We start from the raw sequence: 26,124 nt of genomic DNA on the forward strand, positions 1-26,124 counted from the left end.
ATAGCATAAGCTCAAATTAAGCTACATGTCTTCAGGATATTGGCTCTCAAACATACACGATTTGTTTATGTTGGGGGACCTGAACACACAACTTTGACATCTTCACAGTTTATTACTACAGCTACAATGCATATTGAAATATTTACCTTCAATAAAGAGTGTTTGACATAGGCCTCTAGGCCTAAACCTTTTGCCGTGTCTGCATCACACGAACAGTTATGTTTTCAAATGGTTTAACCTTTTGGAACAAAACTCTTGTTTCAAGATGAATACACAGAGACAGTTGTTTCATAAGTAAAAGGTTCATATATTTATTTATAATCACAGCACATGTTTTAGAACAACTAACATGAATGCATCAGGTGAAATGGCAGTGTTAAGGCTAGGATATAATGTTCATATATTTTTGAACACATGTTTCCACTCAGTCGTTAAAGTCCTGAAACCATGTGTCCCGTTGGAAGTGCAATAAACCGTAATTCCCCAATAAGGCAGTTTTGATTTAATTTAATTTCAGCCAGGAATTTTACAATCACATGAAACTGCGAAAGAGCAGGACCATTATATTCCATAAAATGTATCTCTTACACGTCTTATTTAATAATGACCACCACCATAATATATACATTAACGAGCATCTTCAAGTGACACTGCTCATAAGTTAGCTGACAATTACCGTAATGTTGAGGCAATGTATATTTAACTTCATAGAAGTCACTAAATAATACATTTCAAACTGTAAGCGCTGTGGTATTTCAGTTAAATAGATTAGTTGAAGGCTGCTATTATTATATAGGGTGGCCTAATGTGATCTTCCGAATAATATAATATAATATTTCAAATGTACAGTATACAAAAACCTCTGGATTACCTTTTTGGTATTTGGTTAGAGAGGGAGGGGGGGAAATCGTTTCCTCCGTGGTCCGGTGATATTCCACACATTTGATTAAGCATGAATTTGTCGTGTTGAAAATGTGCCAGCAGGGTGTATTAAAACACAGAAAATAATCTCTTCACGCAGTCTATAAAGTGAGGGAATTTTTAATAGAGGTCCTTGAAGGGCTTGGGGTAATTAAACATCAAATAGTCCATATAATAAAAGTCATAAGCCTTCTGCCTCTCCGTGGAGTTCAACTGTGCAAAGTACCTCTGGGTGATTTTGGAGGAAGTCCTTTCCGCATGTGGGTTCCTGTCCTTGAAGTCGGGGAAGGTGAGGTTGCTCGGCGCTCCGATCTTCCGCAGCAGAAAGTTGGCCTCTTCCTCAAGGTTCTCAAACTTCCCGATGAAGTTGTAGCGAAGGAGGCAGGGGTTGCAGAGCTGGCTGACCGGCTCCCAGTGGATGTCCATGCCCACGGGCCGACGCACGTCCAGCAGGTACCGGACGAACTCCCGGAACGTGACTCCGGTGCCCGTGCGCAGGGCGGTCTGCGTGGCGTTGGCGCGGTACCTGGAGATGATCGGCCGCCCGAACACTGGGTGGTAGTAGGAGTTGGGGCTCTCGAACTTGTCGCGGAACGCCGACACCAGCCGCTCGAAGGGCTCCCGCACGAACAGCACCTTGGCGTAAGAGCGGAGCCTCTCTGCGATGCCGGCGCCGTCGTGGCCCTCCAGGCGGCTCAGGTGGTTGGTGTAGTGGGCGGCGTCGTGGGGGATGCCCTGCGTGGAGGCGGCGCTCCCGCCCAGCACCATGAGCACCCGCTTCCAGTTGGAGCATCCGGCCTTCGGCACCTCGCAGTACAGCAGCCGGGAGCGCTCCTCCACGTAGATGCGAGACACCTGCCGGCGGGAGACGCTCCGCTCCGTGACGCCGGGCTGGTACTTGGCGCAGACCTCGCTCAGCAGGCGGCGCCGGGACTCCTGTGTGCTGGACAAACGCTGCTGCTGGTCGTCCTGACCGGCAGGGGCGGTGGACGTCGCGGAGTTGGCCTTCAGGAGCAGTTTCCTGTGGCGTTTGGTGACCGGCGGCTGTTTGGGCCCGACTGCTTGGTCTTCAGAGGGCGGTGGAGGAGAGTAGTAGGAGGAGGCTTGATGGAGGTCTCCGGGGTTGGAGACGGGGTTCTCCTGTTTTAGACGACTGCCTTCAGCTTGGCCTGGATCCAGGTGCTCCACTGCTGCAGTACCGCTGTCCTGAAACCCAACGAGAGTACGGAGTCAGTCATTACATTAACTGTTGCATTCTCTCTCTCTCTCTCTCTCTCTCTCTCTCTCTGATGAAGATGATGATGATGATGAGCACCTGATTATCACCCAAAACATGTGTTCAAGTCCAGCATTCTTGTTCAGCAACTGTACATATCTGTGATGTCAGGATGGCATGCACTGTATTAGGCTATACATTAGTTTTGGTGCAAGCTATAGTTGAGAGTGTCAGCACTCTAAATCCTCTTAACAGCTCAATTAATATACAACTTACTTATCATTTTCCATTTAGTTCTTCTGTGTTTTCTTTGTTTTGTTGGGTAACGCTTTAAGGTGTGATTTATCATGTTAAAGGACGACCACACAATCTATCTTTATGGTCCTCACTAATGCTCATTATAATAGAGCGTCGCAGTCCCGCCCCCTACCAGGGCCCAGTCCCGCCCCCTACCAGGGCCCAGTCCCGCCCCCTACCAGGGCCCAGTCCCGCCCCCTACCAGGGCCCAGTCCCGCCCCCTACCAGGGCCCAGTCCCGCCCCCTACCAGGGCCCAGTCCCGCCCCCTACCAGGGCCCAGTCCCGCCCCCTACCAGGGCCCAGTCCCGCCCCCTACCAGGGCCCAGTCCCGCCCCCTACCAGGGCCCAGTCCCGCCCCCTACCAGGGCCCAGGAAATGATTCCTACCAGGGCCCAGGAAATGATTCCCTGTTCATTTTCCTCATAGACTTTAAAAAAAGTATTTATTTAAAGACCTTTTAAGCCTTGTACAAAGCCAACTCGAGTTGTGAGAAATCATGACAACAAACAAAACATTTTGGGCCGAACAAAGAATTAGAAAGAAATGGCAGGTTACAACACTTTTTTTGTTTGTTTGTTTGTTTTTCTTCTTTGTAATTATTTGTTTGGTCCAAAATATTGTGTTTGTTGTCATGAGTCACGACTCCAGTTGGCTTTGCCTTTGTCTTTAAATAAATACTATATATGGTAGCGTTTTTGTCTATTCACTCAGTGTCTCAGTGGAGGTCTGTGGACCGTTCAGAAAACATGCCTACCAGTGAAACATTACTGATGGGAAATCCAAGCTAATAGAAACGGCAGGCTTTCCATTCCTGGAAAGTTTGCATGCTATAATGGAAGTCATTAAAAACACTAAGATCATTTCTTGTCTGTTTTATTTAAATGTTATAGTGGTTTGGGCCACTATTCCCAAACAGCACAGATAGTTACTGGTTCTTTGGTTTCTATAGTTATTGAAGACCAATAAGGCCAAAACAGTAAACACACATTGGAGTGGAAGCAAGCGCAATATACTAAACATTCCACAAGATGGCACTAGATCTTTATATTCCATGATGGAAAGGGCTTCTCATGCCAGCTCAAAGTGTAAACTAAAGGCTGACAACACATACAAGCATGTACGCACGCACACGCACACACACACACACGCACAGTCGCACACGCGCACACACACACACACACACACACACACACACACACACACACACACACACACACACACACACACACACAAAGTTTATCCTACCTTTTGAATTGGCCACCGTGGAGCCACCATAAAGTTGTCTCCTGGAGGACAAACACAATAAAAACAGCTGTTGAGATGTTTCTTCAAAGCAGATGAACAGTATTAAACAGTATTAAACAGTATTAAAGCAAATGGTCTGTGAAAATGTCATGAAGTCAGAAGTCATGATAAAACGTGATGTGAGCCAGGCAGCCAGCACATCAACAACTCTCTTCAGCTGAAAAAGTATTCCTTGTCGAGCGACACATAATAATAATAATAATAATAATAATAATAAAACTTTATTTGTATAGCACATTTCATGACATGAAATGCAGCTCAAAGTGCTTTACAGAACAATGGAGAATAAAAGAAAAGCAAGGCAACGACATTAAAAAACAAGCAGTAATGCAGTACAGTGAGGACATGAAAAATAAAAAATATAAGATCAATTAAAGGCAATGTTGTAGAAGTGGGTCTTGAGCTGAGCTTTAAAAATGTCTACAGAGGCTGCCTGACGAAGGTACAGTGGGAGCTTGTTCCATGCCGACGGCCCGTAGAAGCAAAAAGCTGCTTCCCCGTATTTTTTAGTTGCCATTTTTTGGGGCAAAGCGAGCAGGCCGGCGGTGGAAGACCTTAGGGGGAGGTTTGGGACATATTTAGGCAGGCAGTCATGTAGGTAGGAAGGAGCGAGACCATTGAGAGCTTTATAGACAAGTAAAATAATTTTAAAATCAATCCTAAAAACATGGTGCACAACAGTTTCTTTCTTCACCAAAGCATTCATTAATTAAGACTTTATATGGCAAGGTCTATTAATTACTGTAAATGATGGTATTTGGATTAGATTATCAACCTCTTTCTCTGTGTCTCTATCTATACAAGTATATTCAGGAATTGAGGTCCTTGGCCTGCTGGCAATGTGCAAATATGTAAATATGACGCTGGTCGGCCTAGTAGCTGCTACACGCACGCACGCATGCACGCACGCACACACACACACACGCACACACGCACACGCACACATAACGGGCGAATGCCGACTGTGAGAGCTTACTGTACCAGCTCAACCTTAATACGACTGACACACAACCTGGACATTTGGGTCAGGCTGTATATACTGTATACATGCACCTCCACAGCTCTAATACTGTAAAACATAAGGATTCAAGATGCGGGACTAACCGGCAAACATCTATCAATATCTTCAAAGATATCGATAGGATGGTTCTGTGTTACAGTCGTGGGGACCTCATGTTTATGTATTATTCTTATGGCGGTGTGTTTTTCTGTGCTATGTGTAACGTGTTAGTGTTATATTTAATCCTGTAGACTTTATATCAGTGTAATTCATAATTATAAAAAATATGAATTATAAGTTAAAAAATTAAGAGTCAAAATCAATCTGAATTTAAGAAGGGGCACCAGTGAAATGAGCTTAGGAATAAGCACCAGATTGATTTGTATTTAACCCTTAAGTTAAACCACTAATAAAACAATTAAAAGATTATAAAATAATCAATTATTATTTTATCTTAATAAATCTATGGAATCTGAAGGTAAGAGGTCTTTTCCATTACATAGCCTTTCTTACTTTGCATGTGTCAAAAACCAGTAAATTCAACTTCTTGAGCAAATAATAGACTTGTTTTTAAAAATGAATCAATTTACTTCCACACCTAAGCTTATAGACAAATTCAGTAGAACAATAATCAAATGAATTCTTAAACAAGGGTTAATACAGGTTCAAATGGTGTGTTTTTCTGTGCTATGTGTTTTTTTGTTGTGGGCGTTTTTGAACAGACCAGTGAAGACGAATTTACCTTTGGGGACAATAACAAAGTTTGTTATTTATATTCGCTTGGGGACAAAAACAGAGTACCGGTATTCGTTTCTCGTTTCTATAGCTTCAAAATCAATCAGTGAAGATTCTAAAAATAAGCGTTGGTCTCTTTTTCTTTGTTTTGTTTTGTTTTGTTTTCAAATGATGGATACCTCCCGCTGGGAAGGAAACGCTTTAGCAGGAACCTTCTCAACTTCCACAGCTGTGTTGTTTTTGGCAGCAAATCTTTAGTTTTAGTCATAGATTCTTCAATAGTTTTCATTTAGTTTTAGTCGACTTTTAGTCGACTAAATATCATAAGATTTTAGTCGGCTAAATCTACAGTTGATTTAATCGACTAAAACCTATTTTGGTGGGCGTTGATGCCATCGTAATGACTCTTTTTACACTTGCTGAAAATAGCCGATCTACAAGCTCACAACGCGTTGTGAGCTTGTAGATCTGCTATTTACTGGATCTCTTGTCCACTATAGTCCCTTCCTAACATTTTAGTCTAGTTTTATTTGTTGACGAAATTGTCGATATTTTTAGTCATAGTTTTAGTCATCATGGCTTAGTTTTCATTTAGTTTTCATGTCGTTTTTGTCAGTGTAAAAAAGGTAGTCGACGGACTACCTATTTTAGTCATAGTATTAGTCGAGGAAAACATCACTGTTCCACAGCTGCCGCGTGAACCTTCCCCCCCGAAAGGTCACACGATTACTTTACCAATGATCCCCTCTGCCGTCGACATTTATCTGCACAGGCAGTAGATCAGTTAATGGCGCCACTGTTCCCGGCATAACCCCTTCTGACCTGAGATCAGATTCTAAAAATGTCTTCTACGTACATCCTGACAGTTTTCATTTTGACCTGAGATCACATTCTAAAAATGTCTTCTACATCCTGACAGTTTTCTGAAAAAGCTGTATGTTTCTATGTCAGTCGATTTTTCTAAAATTTAAAAATAGCAGATCTACAAGCTCATAGCGCGCAGATGGAGTTGGAGAAGGCAGCGTGGAGAGGAGAGACGGCGGTGTGCATTACAGATGGAGTTGCCAAGAGAGGACCCAAGATTAGGTTCTGATAGAGAGGCCAGGTGTGTGTGTGTGTGTGTGTGTGTGTGTGTGTGTGTGTGTGTGTGTGTGTGTGTGTGTGTGTGTGTGTGTGTGTGTGTGTGTGTGTGTGTGTGTGTGTGTGTGTGTGTGTGTGTGTGTGTGTGTGTGTGTGTGTGTGTGTGTGTGTGTGTGTGTGTGTGTCTGTGTCTGTGTGGCTTTGTTTGGATGTGAGACAGAGAGAGACAGAGAGAGACAGAGACAGAGAGAGAGAGAGAGAGATAGAGAGACAGAGACAGAGACAGAGAGAGAGAGACAGAGAGAGACAGAGACAGAGAGAGAGAGACAGAGAGAGACAGAGACAGAGAGAGAGAGAGAGATAGAGAGACAGAGACAGAGACAGAGAGAGAGAGAGAGAGAGAGAGAGAGAGAGAGATAGAGAGACAGAGACAGAGACAGAGAGAGAGATAGAGAGACAGAGAGAGAGATAGAGACACAGAGAGAGAGAGCAGTGGTTCCCAAACTTTTTAGCTCGACACCCAAAAGAGAAATGAGACGTACGTTTGCCCAGGACCCGAACTAGTGAAAATATCTACAAGCTCATAACTTCTTAAACATTTTTTTTTTTTTTTAATACAAGACATATGACCACAAACGAAACATAGGGGATAAAACAAGAGACAAAACAAAACAGTGAACAGAACAAAGGGAAACAAAACAAAACAGACCCTCATAACTATCCACCCGCCCTCGCCCTCCCATGCCCCGGGGGAAACAGAATAAGTTACTGTGCTTGAGATTCATGCATTAAAGTAATTAAAATTAAATGCTAGCAATAATGGAAGCAGTGTAACGAAAAAAATAAAAAAAACAAATTAAGCTATTTCATTTTCAAATGTATACATACATACATATATACATACTGTACATATCTACGTCTACATACATACACAGGTCCGAGCACACATACATGCACGTACACATATACGCATACTCACAGTAGAGGGGGGGATATTGGAATTAGTTCCTACGTAAATTGTGGTCAAGGAATTAATGTATGTGAGAAATGGGTCCCAGGTTCTGTAGAAGTTATTCAATGAACCTCTAACCGTGTATTTGATTTTTTCCAAATGGAGAAAGGATGACAAATCTTTTAGCCATGATGACACATCAGGAGGATTAGGGCTCTTCCAGTGGAGCAATATACGACGCCTGGCTATAAGGGAGGAAAAAGCAACCACATCGGCCTGGAATCTATTGAATCTGCTTCCTACAGGGGACACACCAAAGATAGCTATGGAAGGACAGGGTGGTACAGAGAATCCCAGGACCAGACTGAGTGTATCAAAAAAGGATTTCCAAAAAGAGGCAAGCTTTGAACAGGAATAAAAAGTGTGTGTGTGGTTTGCAGGGGAATGAAGGCACCTGTTACATGAGTCATTTGTATCTGGGAATAGTCTGCTAAGCTTAGCTTTAGTGTAATGAATCCTATGAACCACTTTCAATTGGATAAGGCACATACGAAAACATTTGTTTTCTAATTCATAGAGTTTCTTTGATTTCGGCATGAAATTCCTGAAAAAAATGAATATGTTTGTTTTGAATTCATGACAAATTATGAGAATGTTTATTTATTTTTTAATGAAATGAAGGGACCCCTAAAAATGTGACCCCTAAAAAAGCTCTTCGCGCCACGTTGCAAGCTTGTAGATCTGCTATTTTCACTTCAGTCAGGACAACTCAAGAATGGATGGAATATATATTTATTGTGTATAAAATGAGCAATATATTTACTATATGGTTTGGCGATGAATTGGATCTGCTTTTTAGGTACTCAGATTAAGCGCATCGGTCCCAACCATAGGGACTCCGAATCCCCTGTACCTAAACAGCAGATCCGAAACGACAGGTGTGCAGCAGCAAGCAAGCAGATTGAGCAGTGCTAACCTCCAGTTTAAATAGCTGGTATGAAGATGGAATGGAGTGTGTGATTGGATGAAGTTGAATCATGTGAATGAGAACGTGATGCTGATTGGCGGCCCAATGAAGGAGTTTCCTGACTGAACTTGCTCTGCGCATGTCTGTCACAGGTGCGATGCTCATTAGTTTGTGTCCCCGGGGCAAATGTCGAATCTCTTTTATCGTTTGGGTCGCGACCTGAAAAGTTTGAGAACCCCTGCTCTAAAAAAAAGAACTCCAGATGAACGTGACAGACAGGTAAATGCAGAAAAGCTGAACACTTTAATCACTTTGTGTCTACTGTACCGTTACAGTAAGTATAATTGAGAATGACTGCTGCTATGTTTTTTGATGCCAAGAAGAACAAATCCATGCGGGGATTCATTGTTCTTGAAAAATATAAAGTCAAAACTAGATGACAATGCAAAAACAATTAAGGACAGCTAGCAATCACATCACATAAATATCCATACCTAAGTGCTGCGTCAGCCAAATCTAGACACTACAATCTACAGTCTGATTTACACTCTGTCCAGTCCATTTCACTGTCTCTCTCTCTCTCTCTATCTCTCTTCATTTGTGGCTGAATTGAGTTATCAGTCTAACCCTCAATGTGGTTAATTGCAACACTGCTAGCCTACCGTATATATATATATATATGTATATCTTCTCTGTGAGACATATACCCTAGTTTGAAACTCTGAGGAAGGCCTGCGTGCCGAAACGCGTTCGTTTCTCTAGGTGGACTGCTGCTGCATGTGATTTCATGAAATAAAGAAACTCAAAAGAGACTCTGCACCCATCAGATACACAGACTCACCCTGACTCCCTGAGTAGAGACTCTGCACCCATCAGATACAGAGACTCACCCTGACTCCCTGAGTAGAGACTCTGCACCCATCAGATACAGAGACTCACCCTGACTCCCTGAGTAGAGACTCTGCACCCATCAATTTACAATTTAGGCATTTAGCAGACGCTCTTAATCCAGAGCGACTTACATTTAGGCAAGAACAAAAGCATGGGAATACATCACATAAAAGCATTTATCATGAAACATGCGTAAGATAAGAAGGTAACAGTGGAATATCTATATGATGAAACTATACATACACTATACATAATAAACTATACATATTCACTACTATGCTATACATATGTACTATGGCGTGCTATGACTATATACAATACAATTATAGTGCTGTCTACATAACATGCTATAAGTCTGTGTCAAATGCTATCTAAGCCAACAGAAATGCTATGTAAGGGGTTAGGGTAAGTGCTATGGGCCATGATGGAGTCTGAAAAGGTGGGTTTTCAGGCTACGGCGGAAGATTGGGAGTGATGCTGCAGTTCTGACTGCAATGGGAAGTGCATTCCACAGTTTTGGAGCCAGAAGGGAGAAGAGTTTGGGACGTGTGGAGCGTTGTCCCGGCGTTTTTAGTGAGGGTACTTCCAGTTTCCCTGCGTTGGCTGATCTGAGTGCGCGGGAGGGTTTGTAGGGTTCAATCATACTTGTAAGATATGGGGGAGCCATACCTTTGGTTGCTTTGAATGCCAGCATCAGAGTTTTGTATTCTGTGCGGGCAGCGACCGGGAGCCAGTGGAGGGAGCGGAGCAGGGGGGAGACATGTGAGAATTTTGGCTGGTTGAAGACCAAGCGAGCTGCTGCATTTTGGATCAGCTGGAGAGGCTTAAGTGCACATGCTGGTAGGCCAGTAAGGAGGGAGTTACAATAGTCGAGTTTTGACAAGACTGTTGTCTGGATTCAGATCAGATACAGAGACTCACCCTGACTCCCTGAGTAGAGACTCTGCACCCATCAGATACACAGACTCAACCTGACTCCCTGAGTAGAGACTCTGCACCCATCAGATACACAGACTCACCCTGACTCCCTGAGTAGAGACTCTGCACCCATCAGATACACAGACTCACCCTGACTCCCTGAGTAGAGACTCTGCACCCATCAGATACACAGACTCACCCTGACTCCCTGAGTAGAGACTCTGCACCCATCAGATACACAGACTCACCCTGACTCCATGAGTAGAGACTCTGCACCCATCAGATACACAGACTCACCCTGACTCCATGAGTAGAGACTCTGCACCCATCAGATACACAGACTCACCCTGACTCCCTGAGTAGAGACTCTGCACCCATCAGATACACAGACTCACCCTGACTCCCTGAGTAGAGACTCTGCACCCATCAGATACACAGACTCACCCTGACTCCCTGAGTAGAGACTCTGCACCCATCAGATACACAGACTCACCCTGACTCCCTGAGTAGAGACTCTGCACCCATCAGATACACAGACTCACCCTGACTCCCTGAGTAGAGACTCTGCACCCATCAGATACACAGACTCACCCTGACTCCCTGAGTAGAGACTCTGCACCCATCAGATACACAGACTCACCCTGACTCCCTGAGTAGAGACTCTGCACCCATCAGATACACAGACTCACCCTGACTCCCTGAGTAGAGACTCTGCACCCATCAGATACACAGACTCACCCTGACTCCCTGAGTAGAGACTCTGCACCCATCAGATACACAGACTCACCCTGACTCCCTGAGTAGAGACTCTGCACCCATCAGATACACAGACTCACCCTGACTCCATGAGTAGAGACTCTGCACCCATCAGATACACAGACTCACCCTGACTCCCTGAGTAGAGACTCTGCACCCATCAGATACACAGACTCACCCTGACTCCCTGAGTAGAGACTCTGCACCCATCAGATACACAGACTCACCCTGACTCCCTGAGTAGAGACTCTGCACCCATCAGATACACAGACTCACCCTGACTCCATGAGTAGAGACTCTGCACCCATCAGATACACAGACTCACCCTGACTCCATGAGTAGAGACTCTGCACCCATCAGATACACAGACTCACCCTGACTCCATGAGTAGAGACTCTGCACCCATCAGATACACAGACTCACCCTGACTCCCTGAGTAGAGACTCTGCACCCATCAGATACACAGACTCACCCTGACTCCCTGAGTAGAGACTCTGCACCCATCAGATACACAGACTCACCCTGACTCCCTGAGTAGAGACTCTGCACCCATCAGATACACAGACTCACCCTGACTCCCTGAGTAGAGACTCTGCACCCATCAGATACACAGACTCACCCTGACTCCCTGAGTAGAGACTCTGCACCCATCAGATACACAGACTCACCCTGACTCCCTGAGTAGAGACTCTGCACCCATCAGATACACAGACTCACCCTGACTCCCTGAGTAGAGACTCTGCACCCATCAGATACACAGACTCACCCTGACTCCCTGAGTAGAGAATCTGCACCCATCAGATACACAGACTCACCCTGACTCCATGAGTAGAGACTCTGCACCCATCAGATACAGAGACTCACCCTGACTCCATGAGTAGAGCGCACCTTCACCTATAACGTTGTTTTTTGTTTGTTCTAATTGCAACACTCAACAGCTGCATGCAAATTTAGCTTGAATAGTTTATTTCTGGAAAAAAGGGATGAAGGGAAACAGGGCACTTGCTATGTTTGTCGAGGTAGATGGAGGCTGAGACCAGTGTTGTTTTCTATTTTAGTTTTAGTCATAGTCTATATGGAATGAAACGTCATTTCGTTTTTTTGTCACTTTAGTCACCTAGGATGTCTTAGTGTTAGTCTAGTTTTTGTCGACTGAATATCGTAAGATTTTAGTCGACTAAATCTACAGTTGATGTATTCAATGGCGTCGTAATGGCTGATTTTACACTTGCTGAAAATAGCCGATCTTACAAGCTCACAACGCGTCGCACTGCCACGCTGCGACGTGTTGTGAGTTTCTCTCTCTCAAAAACAAAACAAAAACGTGTTTCTCTAAAGTCAATTCCTCCTGCCGATCAGATTATCCTAAGATCCCCTGACCCTTTGGGCTTTGCATTATCACTATTATCTGATAACTAAGGCCTATCTCACGCCTACAGCCACAACACTGCTACTGTACGTTCTCACAGTCAGGACGTGTCTGTCTACTAGCTCGTATATTATTATTGCTTACTGACGTCCATTTGATATTTTCTAGTCACTTCAAGGGCAGCTTCGCTGATGTGTTTATGAACGTGGGGATGTGGCAGAGAGCGGCAGAGCGCATACAGTAAAGTCATAACTCAAAGCATGGTACCGTATGGGATACACCTTGACTGCGTAGCGTTTCGGCGTGACCTTGTCACATCTGGTCTCACACAACTGCTATAAAGGATAAGTCCATTTTCTTTTCAATGCCGTTCCTATTTTCCCAAGTTGTTTTTCACGTTGTGGTTCAGCTGTCTGTCAACTACAATCCAACAGACAAACATCACCAAGCGACACCTTTCAAAACAACACTTATTACAGAACCACTGCCATTTTATCTTCCTATCTCATTTCATTGTGTATTGTTTTTTATTTGACCATTATCCACACTGACTGTTGAGGAAGCCTGAAGAATAGGCATTTCAAAGCCTATAATACTGCTACCATATGAGACAAAAAAAATGTAGTTAATGTTACGTCCCCACCAAAGAGGTCCAGGGTTTATTTATAGTTGTTACGTCCCCACCAAAGAGGTCCAGGTGTTATTTTGTGCAAAAGCGCATTATTGGCTATTTCCCCTAATATAAGCCCTCAATGAATTTAATTGAATTGCATTGAATTCAATGGGGCATTGGGGTGTTATGCTAATTCGCTTATTTCCATATATATATATATTTGTATATATCCTCTCTTCATAATGTAAATAGTATCCCAAGTGGCACACTTTACTACTTATTTCGATGGAAATAGCACAAAAACCCAACCCCCATTGAGGGCTTATATTAAGGGAAATAGCCAATAATGCACTTTTGCACTAAATAACACCTGGACCTCTTTGGTGGGGATGTAACTGTGGCAGGGGGCGGGATCAAGGTGTCTGTGAGTGGGGTGACAGGGCTGGCTCTGCCAGCTCACAGGCGCACCTGCAGCAGATTGTGTCAATTAAATGAAGGACAGCTGCTGTGTCTATAAGGAAGCTAATGTGTTTGTGTTCTCTGTTGCAGTGAGAGGCTAGCTGGGTCCAGACAGGGAGCCACACAATACTACACATTCCTGCCTGCTAGAATTGGATGTTTAATGTCACACTGTGACTGTTTAGTTGAGGTTATAGGATTCACATTGAGGACACTGTGACTTGATACATTTTAGTTTTGGCTCCTGTTAATGACGGAGACAGTGTTTGTTCCCTGGCTTAAGAGGAATAAACAGCCTACTTGAGAACAACTGCCTGTGTCCTGTCCTTCCGTGCCCTGGGTTGTGACCCGCTTGGTCACAGTAACAACTACAAATAACACCTGGACCTCTTTGGTGGGGACGTAACAAATACAAATAAGTAACACCTGGACCTCTTTGGTGGGGACGTAACAACTACAAATAACACCTGGACCTCTTTGGTGGGGACGTAACAAATACAAATAACACCTGGACCTCATTGGTGGGGACGTAACAACTACAAATAACACCTGGACCTCATTGGTGGGGACGTAACAACTACAAATAACACCTGGACCTCTTTGGTGGGGACGTAACAACTACAAATAAAGGTAAGAAAGCCTTCTAGCATGGAATTATCCTTTAAGATAATCCTTTTGGAACTTCTCAAGGGAACTTTCAAGGCCAATTTGAATCTGGCCTGCAGGTCATTCCACGACCAGGGGCCAAAGAAAGTAAGACACTTTTTTATCCCCCTCAGTTAATATAAAACGCATTATACAGGCACATTTCAGCCACCTCCTTTTCCCATTAGGACCACTCTACGCAACGTCCTCAAACAGCGACACACACCTACGGTAACATAATTCTACAGGCGACAGGTTTCTGTGTTACTGTGTTACACTTTTCTTTTCTTTTAGGCGCTATAGCTTCTAGTATGAAGAATAAAGAAATGTTTAAGCCACTTAAATATACTATGTACTATGTACCTATATACTATGATGTGCGACAAATATAGAAATAATATCAGATCCACAAGCTCACAATGCGTTGCAGCATCGTGAACTCAAGAGAAAAGGACTCATCCTTTGCAGTCAAACATCGAGTCAGCACACGTAAAATGAGCATTGGTAATTTGTTTGTGAAACGCCCCCCCCCCCCCCCCCCCCCTTATTTGAAAAACTCTTGGCTGATGGGAGTTATTGGCCTCCTCACGGACACAACAGAGCCAAGACAAAGCCAGCAATGCTTGACAGCCAATCAACAGGAGGCACAAGTCATAGTCCAGAAAGATTACTCTGACAGCGCTGCAGAATCCTAAATAAAGTGTGTAGCCTACATAATGTATAGCCTATACAGGCTAATGTACTGTACACAGACACACAGACAGGCAGACAGACAGACAGACACACAGGCAGTGTGGCAGGCTCCTGCGGTGTGGTCCTGCTCATGTTTTATGTGCCAGAGGTAATGGGAGATCCAGATGGCTTCTCAGCGCCAGCTCCACCATCAACCTGACACCCAAGGTTATCAGCATCCTGGGCCGCCGTGGCAACTCTGTGTGTGTGTGTGTGTGTGTGTGTGTGTGTGTGTGTGTGTGTGTGTGTGTGTGTGTGTGTGTGTGTGTGTGTGTGTGTGTGTGTGTGTGTGTGTGTGTGTGTGTGTGTGTGTGTGTGTGTGTGTGTGTGTGTGTGTGTGTGTGTGTGTGTGTGTGTGTGTGTGTGTGAGAGTTTGAGGCTTCACGGTTATTCACCGTAGAAGATTTTGGGGTGCACATTTCTCATACTTGGTCTTGGAAAACTCTTTTGTTAATTGTGTCCGTGCTCAAGTCAAAGCTTAGAGGTCCCTCCACTTATCGCCTATCGTCTCTCTCGTTGACATTTAAAGTGAAGTCATAAATACAGCGGTGGTTTAGAGCATGGGGGTCCTCAACGTGTTTGGTGGGGGGACCCTCGGGAATGATTTGGCCATGGTTTGAGCACCACTGATATAGAAACATAGGTCAAGTACGTACATGTGTCTCCTGTCACTGGCCTAATGGTGTATTTTATTTTATTTTATGGTATTTTATTTGATGTTGTATATTATGTAATCTGCCTCGTAAGGATCTGGAGTGTCAGTTTGGTAATCACTTGATCATTGTCTGCAAACCGTCATGTCGGTTTATTGTAATTGTTTATGTAAACTGTAAAAAGTGTCCTGTAAGTCCATATGGGCTGGGCTTCTTCGAAAGCATGACACTTAAAGAATAAAGAATGAATCAATCAGAGGCTAAATGGGTTTACACCGTTACCCCCTACAGCCCTCCTTCACGACTGAAATGAACCCATGAGCCCGGCGATCACAGCCTGACGCCGTCTGGACAGACGGGTCCTTTGAGTCGTCCCATGAATCGCGTTACATTAATTACAATTACAGCGGGCATCGTCCCAGCCAGGCTTTACGGATTGCCACAAACTTTAAAGCACTTCCTTAACCCATTTAGACCGCCTGAGGCCCATTCCAAAACACCCTAAAAAAAACAGTTTCTCAGACTCTGTTCTGATAGAAACATTCTTCATAACCTGAAGAAGAAGGCGTCTTGTTTGCCGAAACGTCGGTTCAATGAAGGATTCTTGCATCGTGACTATGAGCTGTGTGGCCTCGTTTTAAGTTTTATCTCCTGTGGTCACTCAGAACCTCCACCACTACTGGTGTGTAGTTTTATCTCCTGGTCAGAACCTCCACCACTACTGGTGTGTAGTTTTATCTCCTGGTCAGAACCTCCACCACTACTGGTGTGTAGTTTTATCTCCTGGTCAGCCCCTCCCCACTACTGGTGTGTAGTTTTATCTCCTGGTCAGAACCTCCACCACTACTGGTGTGTAGTTTTATCTCCTGGTCAGAACCTCCACCACTACTGGTGTGTAGTTTTATCTCCTGGTCAGAACCTCCACCACTACTGGTGTGTAGTTTTATCTCCTGGTCAGCCCCTCCCCACTACTGGTGTGTAGTTTTATCTCCTGGTCAGAACCTCCCCACTACTGGTGTGTAGTTTTATCTCCTGGTCAGAACCTCCACCACTACTGGTGTGTAGTTTTATCTCCTGGTCAGCCCCTCCCCACTACTGGTGTGTAGTTTTATCTCCTGGTCAGAACCTCCCCACTACTGGTGTGTAGTTTTATCTCCTGGTCAGAACCTCCACCACTACTGGTGTGTAGTTTTATCTCCTGGTCAGAACCTCCACCACTACTGGTGTGTAGTTTTATCTCCTGGTCAGAACCTCCACCACTACTGGTGTGTAGTTTTATCTCCTGGTCAGAACCTCCACCACTACTGGTGTGTAGTTTTATCTCCTGGTCAGAACCTCCACCACTACTGGTGTGCGCTCCTAACCTCTTTGTTTGTTCTGATAGAAACATGAAACAAAAAAACATATTTTGCCCTAATTTTCATTACAAAAAAAAGCAATAAAAAGGTGAAGACAAAACATACAGAGATTTGTAGAACTCATCAACAGATTTGTCTTTCTTTATAGATTGTTTTTTAAATGAACATTAGGGCAAATTAAAGTAATTTCTAGTAATAGCCAAATGTTTAAGCTATATCAAATGTTTTCTGGATGGGAACCCCTTTTGGTGTTTTGAGCATTGTTATATTTTAGCTGTTTAAGAATAGCAGATCTACAAGCTCATAGCGCGGCACCGAGTGCCACACTACAAGCTTGTAGGTCTGCTATTTTTGAAAAATTGTGAAAATGTGTCGCAAATTTTGAATATATATTCTTTCAGAGCAATTATTTTTAGCTTCTGGGGGCTCCCTAGCTGGGACAACATATTTTGAGATGAAATACATATGATTCTAGGGGTCCTTGACATGAAATAGTTTGAGAACAACTGATATAGAAACATAGTTTTTTCTGAAAACTGTCAGGATTTAGAAGACATTCTGTAGAATCGTCCTCAGGTCAAAATGGGTTAATTCATGTGTTATCTGCTACAGAGGAAATAAAAGAAAACCCACGTCTTCCCCAGGCTCTCCTTTTTTGTTCAACACAATTTAATTTGATGTTATCATTTTACTTTGTACTTTTACCAGCTAGCCTAATTAATTTACTGTGCAAATTAGTTTGTACTGTATGACATCTGCATCAGAAAGAGTAACAAAAACAAAGATATTATTATTACGATCAGCTCCATTAGTATTATTGTCATCTGGACTTTAATTAGTCCCCAAGAAGGAAACTCCATTAGTATGCAGCAACACCACCATAACACCATTATATATATATATATATATATATATATATATATATATATATATACACACACACACACAAGTCCTTTAACAAGTCCTTTGTTAAAGTCCTGCATGGGTATTCAAAACACCACGGAGAGGAGAGGAGAGGGTGGATATCATGTTGCAAAATATAGTTCTGAATATTATTTCTGGTTCTCAATTCTGTTATGATGAGTCTGACCCCTCTAGCGAATCTTGTGCCAAGCATTCCGTGGTCAATAATAATAATAATATTAATAGTAACGACAATATTGCCGATGATGAGGTGTGTGTGTTCCTTCTTCAGTAAGGGCTTGATATAGCCTACTTTGTAGCACTGTAACCTGTTGTATACTGTATGTAACAAAGTATAAATTGCCCGGTTATACTTCACATAGACAGCACAGGCACATTGTTTGTATGTATCTGTGTACATCTGTTTGTATCTGGGTGTATCTGTGTGTGTGCGTGCGTGCGTGCGTGCGTGGTACAATAAGTGGGTGGGTGGCTGGGTGCAGGGCAGCTGCATTCTCTTCTCAGAACGAGAAGCCTAAATAGTGGAAGACCTATTTTAGGATCCCGTTCTACACACACAGTGCTGTAGTCCAGGGCTCTCCCAGCTGAACGTCAGGCTTAATTGCCTCGTTCATTTGTAAACTAGAGGTTCCTCAGCTTCTAAAGCGATTACAAAATTGTTACCTAGACCATATACTTGGAACATTCAAAACCAGTCTAGTGTGAAAGTACTCTCAAATGGATGACGGCTATGTAAAACAGATGGACTGGCTCACATCAATTTCAATATAAAGCAGGAAAACCTGTGTTTAAGTGCAATACGTCCCATTATACTGGTAGTCGTATATGTGTTATGGCATTCATCCACATCTCATAATTGACAAATCTCTCTATTTAATGCGCCATCACTGCAAACCCTGAAACAAAAGCACCAGGACTAGACTAACAAGTAGCAGCGAGCCAGCCGTGCCAATCTGTGGATCTAAATCTTTCTTGAAATGGTCCCGTCATCTGCCATGGCTGTGTAAACACAGTTGTCGCACAGGCTGCGACAGGCCTACCGTTTACCTACAGTATCTATTTAGGGTATGCAAAGCCTGCACCTGCTCCCCTCGACCCCCCCTCCCCCTCGCACCCCGCACGGACGCACGCACGCATGCACGCACGCACAGCGGATAAAAGGCAACCCCACTAAGCACATCTCTCTCTCTCTTCAAAGACCAGCCACTGAGTCAGGAGTTCCGAATCTTCACCTGCCTTTTAACAGCACCTCCGCCACCCTTCCCACCCAAATCACATCCGAGAGGCAACTTCGGAAAATTACCCACTCAGAGCTTGTACGACTGCAGACGGCAAGAAATGAAAAACGAAAACGTTTTTTTTTGACCATGCAACAGCCTGCACGTTATCCCATGAATAACATGCAACAGCCTGCACGTTATCCCATGAATAACATGCAACAGCCTGCACGTTATCCCATGAATAACATGCAACAGCCTGCACGTTATTCCATGAATAACATGCAACAGCCTGCACGTTATCCCATGAATAACATGCAACAGCCTGCACGTTATCCCATGAATAACATGCAACAGCCTGCACGTTATCCCATGAATAACATGCAACAGCCTGCACGTTATCCCATGAATAACATGCAACAGCCTGCACGTTATCCCATGAATAACATGCAACAGCCTGCACGTTATCCCATGAATAACATGCAACAGCCTGCACGTTATCCCATGAATAACATGCAACAGCCTGCACGTTATCCCATGAATAACATGCAACAGCCTGCACGTTATCCCATGAATAACATGCAACAGCCTGCACGTTTCTCATGAATAAATAACGGAACGTAACTCAAGAGAGTGCACAAATGTAACCAAATGGACGGGTCCATTTGGTCACTTTGTAGTTAAATTAACACATTTTACTGTGTTGGAGGCAAGGCTTTTGCACACCTGAATAAAAATCTTTGTGACTATAGATCAGTGCATAGATGGAGTATAGTACTATACAAACACTGAATAAAGAATTTTAACAACAAACAAAAGCAAAAATATTTGTTATTAGCAATGTTTCAGTCAAAGACATTCTCCAGGCATGGTTACAGACATCAGCACTACTGTATATTCAACACACAACACTTTGTTAGTAAACTCGATTTCAAGGTAAAATACACAAGAAAGCATTTCTCAAATGTTTCTCTGTATATTTTATTGATTGATTCAAGTGAAGAATTGTGCAAGTGCTTTTTTATTATTTACTGCAGGGTTGGGCAACTTTGACGATGGAGAGGGCCACTATATTTCCACACTCACTCCCTAGGGCCATATATTACTGTCGTCGCAAAATAATATTTTTGCTATATTCGAATTAGACAAAAATAGAAAAATGCCTGAAGAAGGTCAGTAGACCGAAAGCTTGCCAAATAAATTGATTGTGCGCAGATCTGAGTGTGCGGAGCTTCCCTTTATTTTTTTCTGCTATATTCGAATTTAAATGAAGGTACAGTGTAGAGAGACAGGGACACAAGGAGAGAGAGTAGGGGAGTAACATAGTGAAAATAGTCCGGCTGGCCGAGAATCGAACCGGGGACTTGCTTGCTGCCAGGCATTAGAGCCCATGTGGTACGCGTCCTCAGTGGCGTGCACAGACATTTAGAGGGGCAGGTGCTCAAGTGAAAAAAAGGGCACCTTGTGCAGCGCGTGGAACTGGCTGGTTGCCTTAACCCATTTTGGGGCGGGAACCCATTTTGGTGTTAGCATTATGGTATGCTTTAGCTATTGAAAAATAGCAGATCTACAAGCTCATAGCGCGCCACCGAGTGGCGCGCTACGAGCTTGTAGGTCTGCTATTTTTTTTTAATCGAAGAACCACTGACATAGAAACATAGCTTTAGATTGTGGGGGGCCTAAATAATATAGTAGAAGCGTTTTTATCAAGAATTGATCAATGTCACCATGGTCCACACACTACACATTAAGAATTTTAAGAGCACATTGCCAAAAGGGCAGGGGGTGCTCTAGCACCCCCTAGTGTCTATCTGTGCACGCCACTGCGCGTCCTAACCACTGGGATATCGGGTTGCCCCACACGGGGGCGAGCAACTTTGAGCGTTGCTCCAGGGCACGTCATCGGAAGTCGTTGGTGAGGGAGGTGACAGGAGTGTTTCCTCCTCACTCCAATGACGTAATCAATCAATCAATCAATCAATCAATCAATCAAGCAATTAAACTCACTGTCCTCTAGATTGCTGGTTCCCAAACACTGGATCGTTTAATTATTATTTAAAAAAAACATTGCCAAAAAATCACGAATTCAACCAAAATTATATGATTATTTTCTTCATAACTTCATGAAAGAGAAATCTAAGAAATTCCATAAAATAAGTAGTGAAAATAGCAGATCTACAAGCTCACTTGTACTAGCTTGTAGATCTGCTATTTTTGCTGAATGCTTGCCTATATCTTCACCGAATGCTCTTATTATGACATAACGCCCAGAAGAGAGAAGCTATGGAGCGTCACAGTCCCTCCCCCTTTCAGAACGACGAGTGGCCCAGGAAATGAAATGCAATGCATTTCTCCCATAGGCTTTTCTTAACCAATTCTGACCTGAGATCAGATTCATACGAGGTTTCCACTGGACACACACTGGTCTGATTAACCCATTCTGACCTGAGATCAGATTCTAAAAATGTCAGTCGTTCTTCGATTTTTCAAAAATAGCAGACCTACAAGCTCGTAGCGCGCCACTCGGTGGCGCGCTATGAGCTTGTAGATCTGCTATTTTTCAATAGCTAAAGCATAACATGATGCTAACACCAAAATGGCTTCCCGTTCAGAATGGGTTAAAGTATTTAAAGACGGTTACGCCGCGGACAAAGCCAACTCGGATCGTGACAAATCATGACAATGAACACAATACTTTGGGGCCGATCAAATCATTAGAAAGAAGAAAATAAAGGCAGGAGACAACACTATTTGTTTTGTTTTTCTTCTTATAAATTATTTGATCGGCCCCAAAACATTGTGTTCATTGTCATGATTTGTCACGATCCGAGTTGGCTTTGTCCGCGGCGTAACCGTCTTTAAATAAATACTTAAAGAAAATCCTATGGGAGAAATGCATTGCATTTCATTTCCTGGGCCACTCGTCGTTCTGAAAGGGGGAGGGACTGCGACGCTCTATAGCATGCAGATGGAGAAGTGGATGCTGGGTGTGTGTGTGGTGATGGAGGTGGAGGTGGTGGATGCTGGGTGTGTGTGAGGTGATGGAGGTGGAGGTGGTGGATGCTGGGTGTGTGTGTGGTGATGGAGGTGGAGGTGGTGGTGAGCAGGGGCAGGGGGAGGGGGAAGGGGGGATCTGTCCAGGCTGACAGCCGTGCTGTCAATCTCTGGCCCTACGCGGGCAACGCCCTCGTCCATCAATTACACGCCAAACGCCGGGCGCTGGAGACAAGAAGAAGACACTTTAAAAATAGAGAAAGTGCTGCAGGAATCCATCAGTGGCTCTTATGGGTGATGGTATTAGGACTACAGAGGAAAAAGGGGTTTTTCTCCAAGTTTGCACTGCTTAATTCCCAAAGGTGTAAGATGCAGACGTGCAAAGAAAAAGATTTCAAGGCTTTGACCGATAAAGGTCAGGGTCTATCTCAGAAGCAGACACCTCAGGCAAGCTGATGGACAGTGTGCAATGCATGTATTAAAGCAACATAAAGTCTCACCACTGAAAATGTTTGCATGACCAAGTCCTGAATTTGCACACACTACAGCACACTACACACTACACACTACAGCACACTACACACTACACACTACAGCACACTACACACTACACACTACACACTACACACTACAGCACACTACACACTACACACTACAGCACACTACACACTACACACTACAGCACACTACACACTACACACTACAGCACACTACACAGCGCTGATTCCTAAACAATCACACACTACAGCACACTACACAGCGCTGATTCCTAAACAATCACACACTACAGCACACTACACAGCGCTGATTCCTAAACAATCACACACTACAGCACACTACACAGCGCTGATTCCTAAACAATCACACACTACAGCACACTACACAGCGCTGATTCCTAAACAATAAGTATGTTAAACATGCTGTCAACCTGCAGGTGAAAGAAATCACAGATTGAGGCTTTATATGACCTCACAGAAAGCCTTCAGTTTGTTTCTACAGCTATTACTAATGCCAGACGTGCACTAAATGGTCACTTTACTTTTCCTCTGCACTAAGGCGATTAAGAAAACAGTCATGAAGCCGTTGCATACTGGCGTGTGCAGCGTGCTCCCTCCACATTATGACTCTGACAAGAAATACACCTACATTTTGTTTCAAAAGGAAACTTACGGCAGCAACAGTCAGAAAGGAAATCGTATCAGATTTATACCGTAAGGTTGTTGTTATTTTTTGTATTTTCGGAATGTCGTTCTCTAGGTTAGTGTGTTTGTTCACAGACATCCATCATGCTGCATTTTATGATTTGTACTGTGATGTGTTGGGGGTGCGTGCGTGAGTGTGTGCGTGTGCGCATGTGTGTGCGTGTACTGTACAAACAACCAATTATTCACCAGCCTGATGGGTGGGTTGGGGGGGGGGGGGGGGCTGGGGGGTCCCCAATTTAAATATGATTATTTTGGTGGGTCACAGCTTGAAAGGTTTGAGAACCACTGGTGATATTTGAGGGTATAGTAACGTCATTGGTGTGTGTGTGCGTGCGTGCGCGTGCGTGCGTGTGCGTGGGTGTACAAACAACCAATTATTCAGCAGCCTGATGGGTGGGTCGGGCGGTGGACACAGCCAGGTGTCGCTCGCTCGGCTGTCATATGATTATTTTGGTGGGTCACAGCTTGAAAGGTTTGAGAACCAGTGGTGATATTTGAGGGTATAGTAACGTCATTGGTGTGTGTGTGTGTGTGTGTGTGTGCGTGCGTGACTGCGTGTGCGTGGGTGTACAAACAACCAATTATTCAGCAGCCTGATGGGTGGGTTGGGCGGTGGACACAGCCAGGTGTCGCTCGCTGGGCTGTCAGCCTAGTTGTGGACTTCATTACTATCGTAACAACAACACAACTCTGTCTGTCTGTCTGTCCGTCCCGTCGTCGTCTCCCAATGGGGTGTTGGCTTTTGAAATATACGGTCGAATGCACCGATATAATTGCTCATCTCGGGAGGAGGAAAAGCCCCGTCCGCCATGCGGCACACAAGCTCAGCTGGTGAGCTCCATCGATGACGTCGTACCCGACAACTAAGTAACACCATCGCAGATGGCGATGGATGCTGCTGAGGTCCGGCTCGGGAACACATGTATAGAGGCTAGTATTATTGGACAGTCACACACTGTCCTTGTATTATAGCTGAGAGGAGGGAAAGGCATTTTCATTTATTATTCACTAATAATTATTATTAATCCCTTTGGGGTGTTTTAAGCATTACGTTATACTTTAGCTATTGGAAAATAGCAGATCTACAAGCTCATAGCGCGCCACCGAGTGGTGCGCTACGAGCTTGTAGGTCTGCTATTTTTGAAAAGTCGTTTTTTAACAAAAATATTTGCTTCTGGGGGGGTCCCTGGAACAACATATTTTGAGATGGGGGTCCGTGGCCCAATAGAGATCATTCTGGGGGTCCTTGACATGAAAAAGGTTGAGCACCACTGATATAGAAACATGGGTTTTTCAGAAGACTATTAGGATTTAGAAGCCTTTTTCTTTATCGACATCAGTCCAAAAGGGGTTAATCTGTATGATATAATAAATCTAAATGTATATAGTGTTTGTTGTGCAGTGTGTTCGTTGCACTAACACGCCTAACTAGGCCTACATGAGTTCCACTGATGAATGTCGCGTTCATCGCTCCACTCAGCAAAGCAAATTCCCTAACAATGACAATTCCTTATGGCGTGTGATGATGATGATGTTCTCTCTATTGTGTTTCTATGCATTGCAAATGTCTCCCCCATTTTAATGTCTCTTTCTACGTTGTTGTTTTTTTGACGGCATGCGTTGTCGTTGACTTGGAAAGCGAACCCAGTGAGAGGCACGTGTGTGTGTGTGTGTGTGTGTGTGTGTACGGTGTGTGTGTGTATGTACGGTGTGTGTATGTACGGTGTGTGTGTGTGTACGCAGAGCTGAGCCCTCTGGCATCCCCGTGGCTCAGCCGTGCCAAATGTGTGTCAGCACAGGCGCTGTGCTGCCCATGCAGGCTGTGTGTGAGCACAGGCGCTGTGCTGCCCTGCAGGCTGCGTGTGAGCACAGGCGCTGTGCTGCCCTGCAGGCTGCGTGTGAGCACAGGCGCTGTGCTGCCCTGCAGGCTGTGTGTGAGCACAGGCGCTACAGTGCTGCCCTGCAGGCTGTGTGTGAGCACAGGCGCTGTGCTGCCCTGCAGGCTGCGTGCCAATATGCCACCGGTGGCAGCAGGCAGGGTGTACGTCCTAAGTTATTCTACTCAGTGGATGATGATTAACACCTTCAAAACGGGAACCCCCTTTTGGTGTTTTAACTAAGCATTAAGTGTTATACTTTAGCTGTTGAAAAATAGCAGATCTACAAGCTTGTAGGTCTTGAAAATGTGGTGCAGATCTTTGAATATATATTCTTTTCACAGTGAACGTTTTTTAACTCAAATCTTTACTTCTGGAGGGTCCCTGGACTGAACATAATTATTTTCAGTTGGGGGTCGGCAGCCAATTACATATAATTTTGAGTCCTTGACATGAAATAGTTTGAGAACCACTGATATAGAAACATGGGGCTTTTCAGAACACTGTCAGGATTTAGAAGACATTTATAGAATGGTTCTCAGGTCTAAATGGGTTAACACAATTGTTCTTCTCCCAAACTACCATCTCTCTCTCCCAAATTACCATCTATCTCTCTCTCTCTCTCTCTCTCTCTCTCTCTCTCTCTCTCTCTCTCTCTCTCTCTCTCTCTCTCTCTCCTATTGTATTTCTGATTTACTCTATTTTTTGCTCCACCTACTGTATGTAGGTGAGTCAACAAAAACTGCACTGCATGCTGACATGTTTTAACCAACTCTGAACCAACCTCAAGAAGTGCAGACTATGGCTGAATAAAAACAGCACGGGAAGTCAAAACAAAGCAGAAATCGGGTCGGGGGTCGTGCGTGCGCGGCCGGGCGTGTTTTACGAACTCCTGACCCGCGTCCGTTCCGTCGTCGGTGCAGGTGCTCCTCTCTCCCACAGGACTCTAATTAATTACACAACAACCACATGGTGTACCGTTACGGTATGCCCAGCTCAGCACCTGCTCCAGCCAATCCCCTTGGAGGATCGCTATATA

General features: G+C 44.2%; 1 protein-coding gene across 1 annotated transcript in view; it reads right to left on the reverse strand.

Annotated features, from left to right (window-relative positions):
• Positions 1 to 320: 320 nt before the first annotated feature.
• Positions 321 to 26,124, reverse strand: part of LOC310857565 (carbohydrate sulfotransferase 8-like) — a 117,692-nt gene continuing 91,888 nt past the window's right edge. The window contains exons 3-4 of the mRNA XM_083763282.1: positions 3,681 to 3,721; positions 321 to 2,127 (exon numbers count right to left, since the gene is read on the reverse strand). Coding sequence (XP_083619408.1) covers positions 1,042 to 2,127; positions 3,681 to 3,721 — 1,127 coding nt within the window. The 3' untranslated portion in view covers positions 321 to 1,041. The remainder of the gene's footprint in view (positions 2,128 to 3,680; positions 3,722 to 26,124) is intronic.

Source organism: Protomyctophum parallelum (assembly GCF_964188405.1).
Source record: "Protomyctophum parallelum genome assembly, chromosome: 4".
NCBI classification, from domain to species: domain Eukaryota; kingdom Metazoa; phylum Chordata; class Actinopteri; order Myctophiformes; family Myctophidae; genus Protomyctophum; species Protomyctophum parallelum.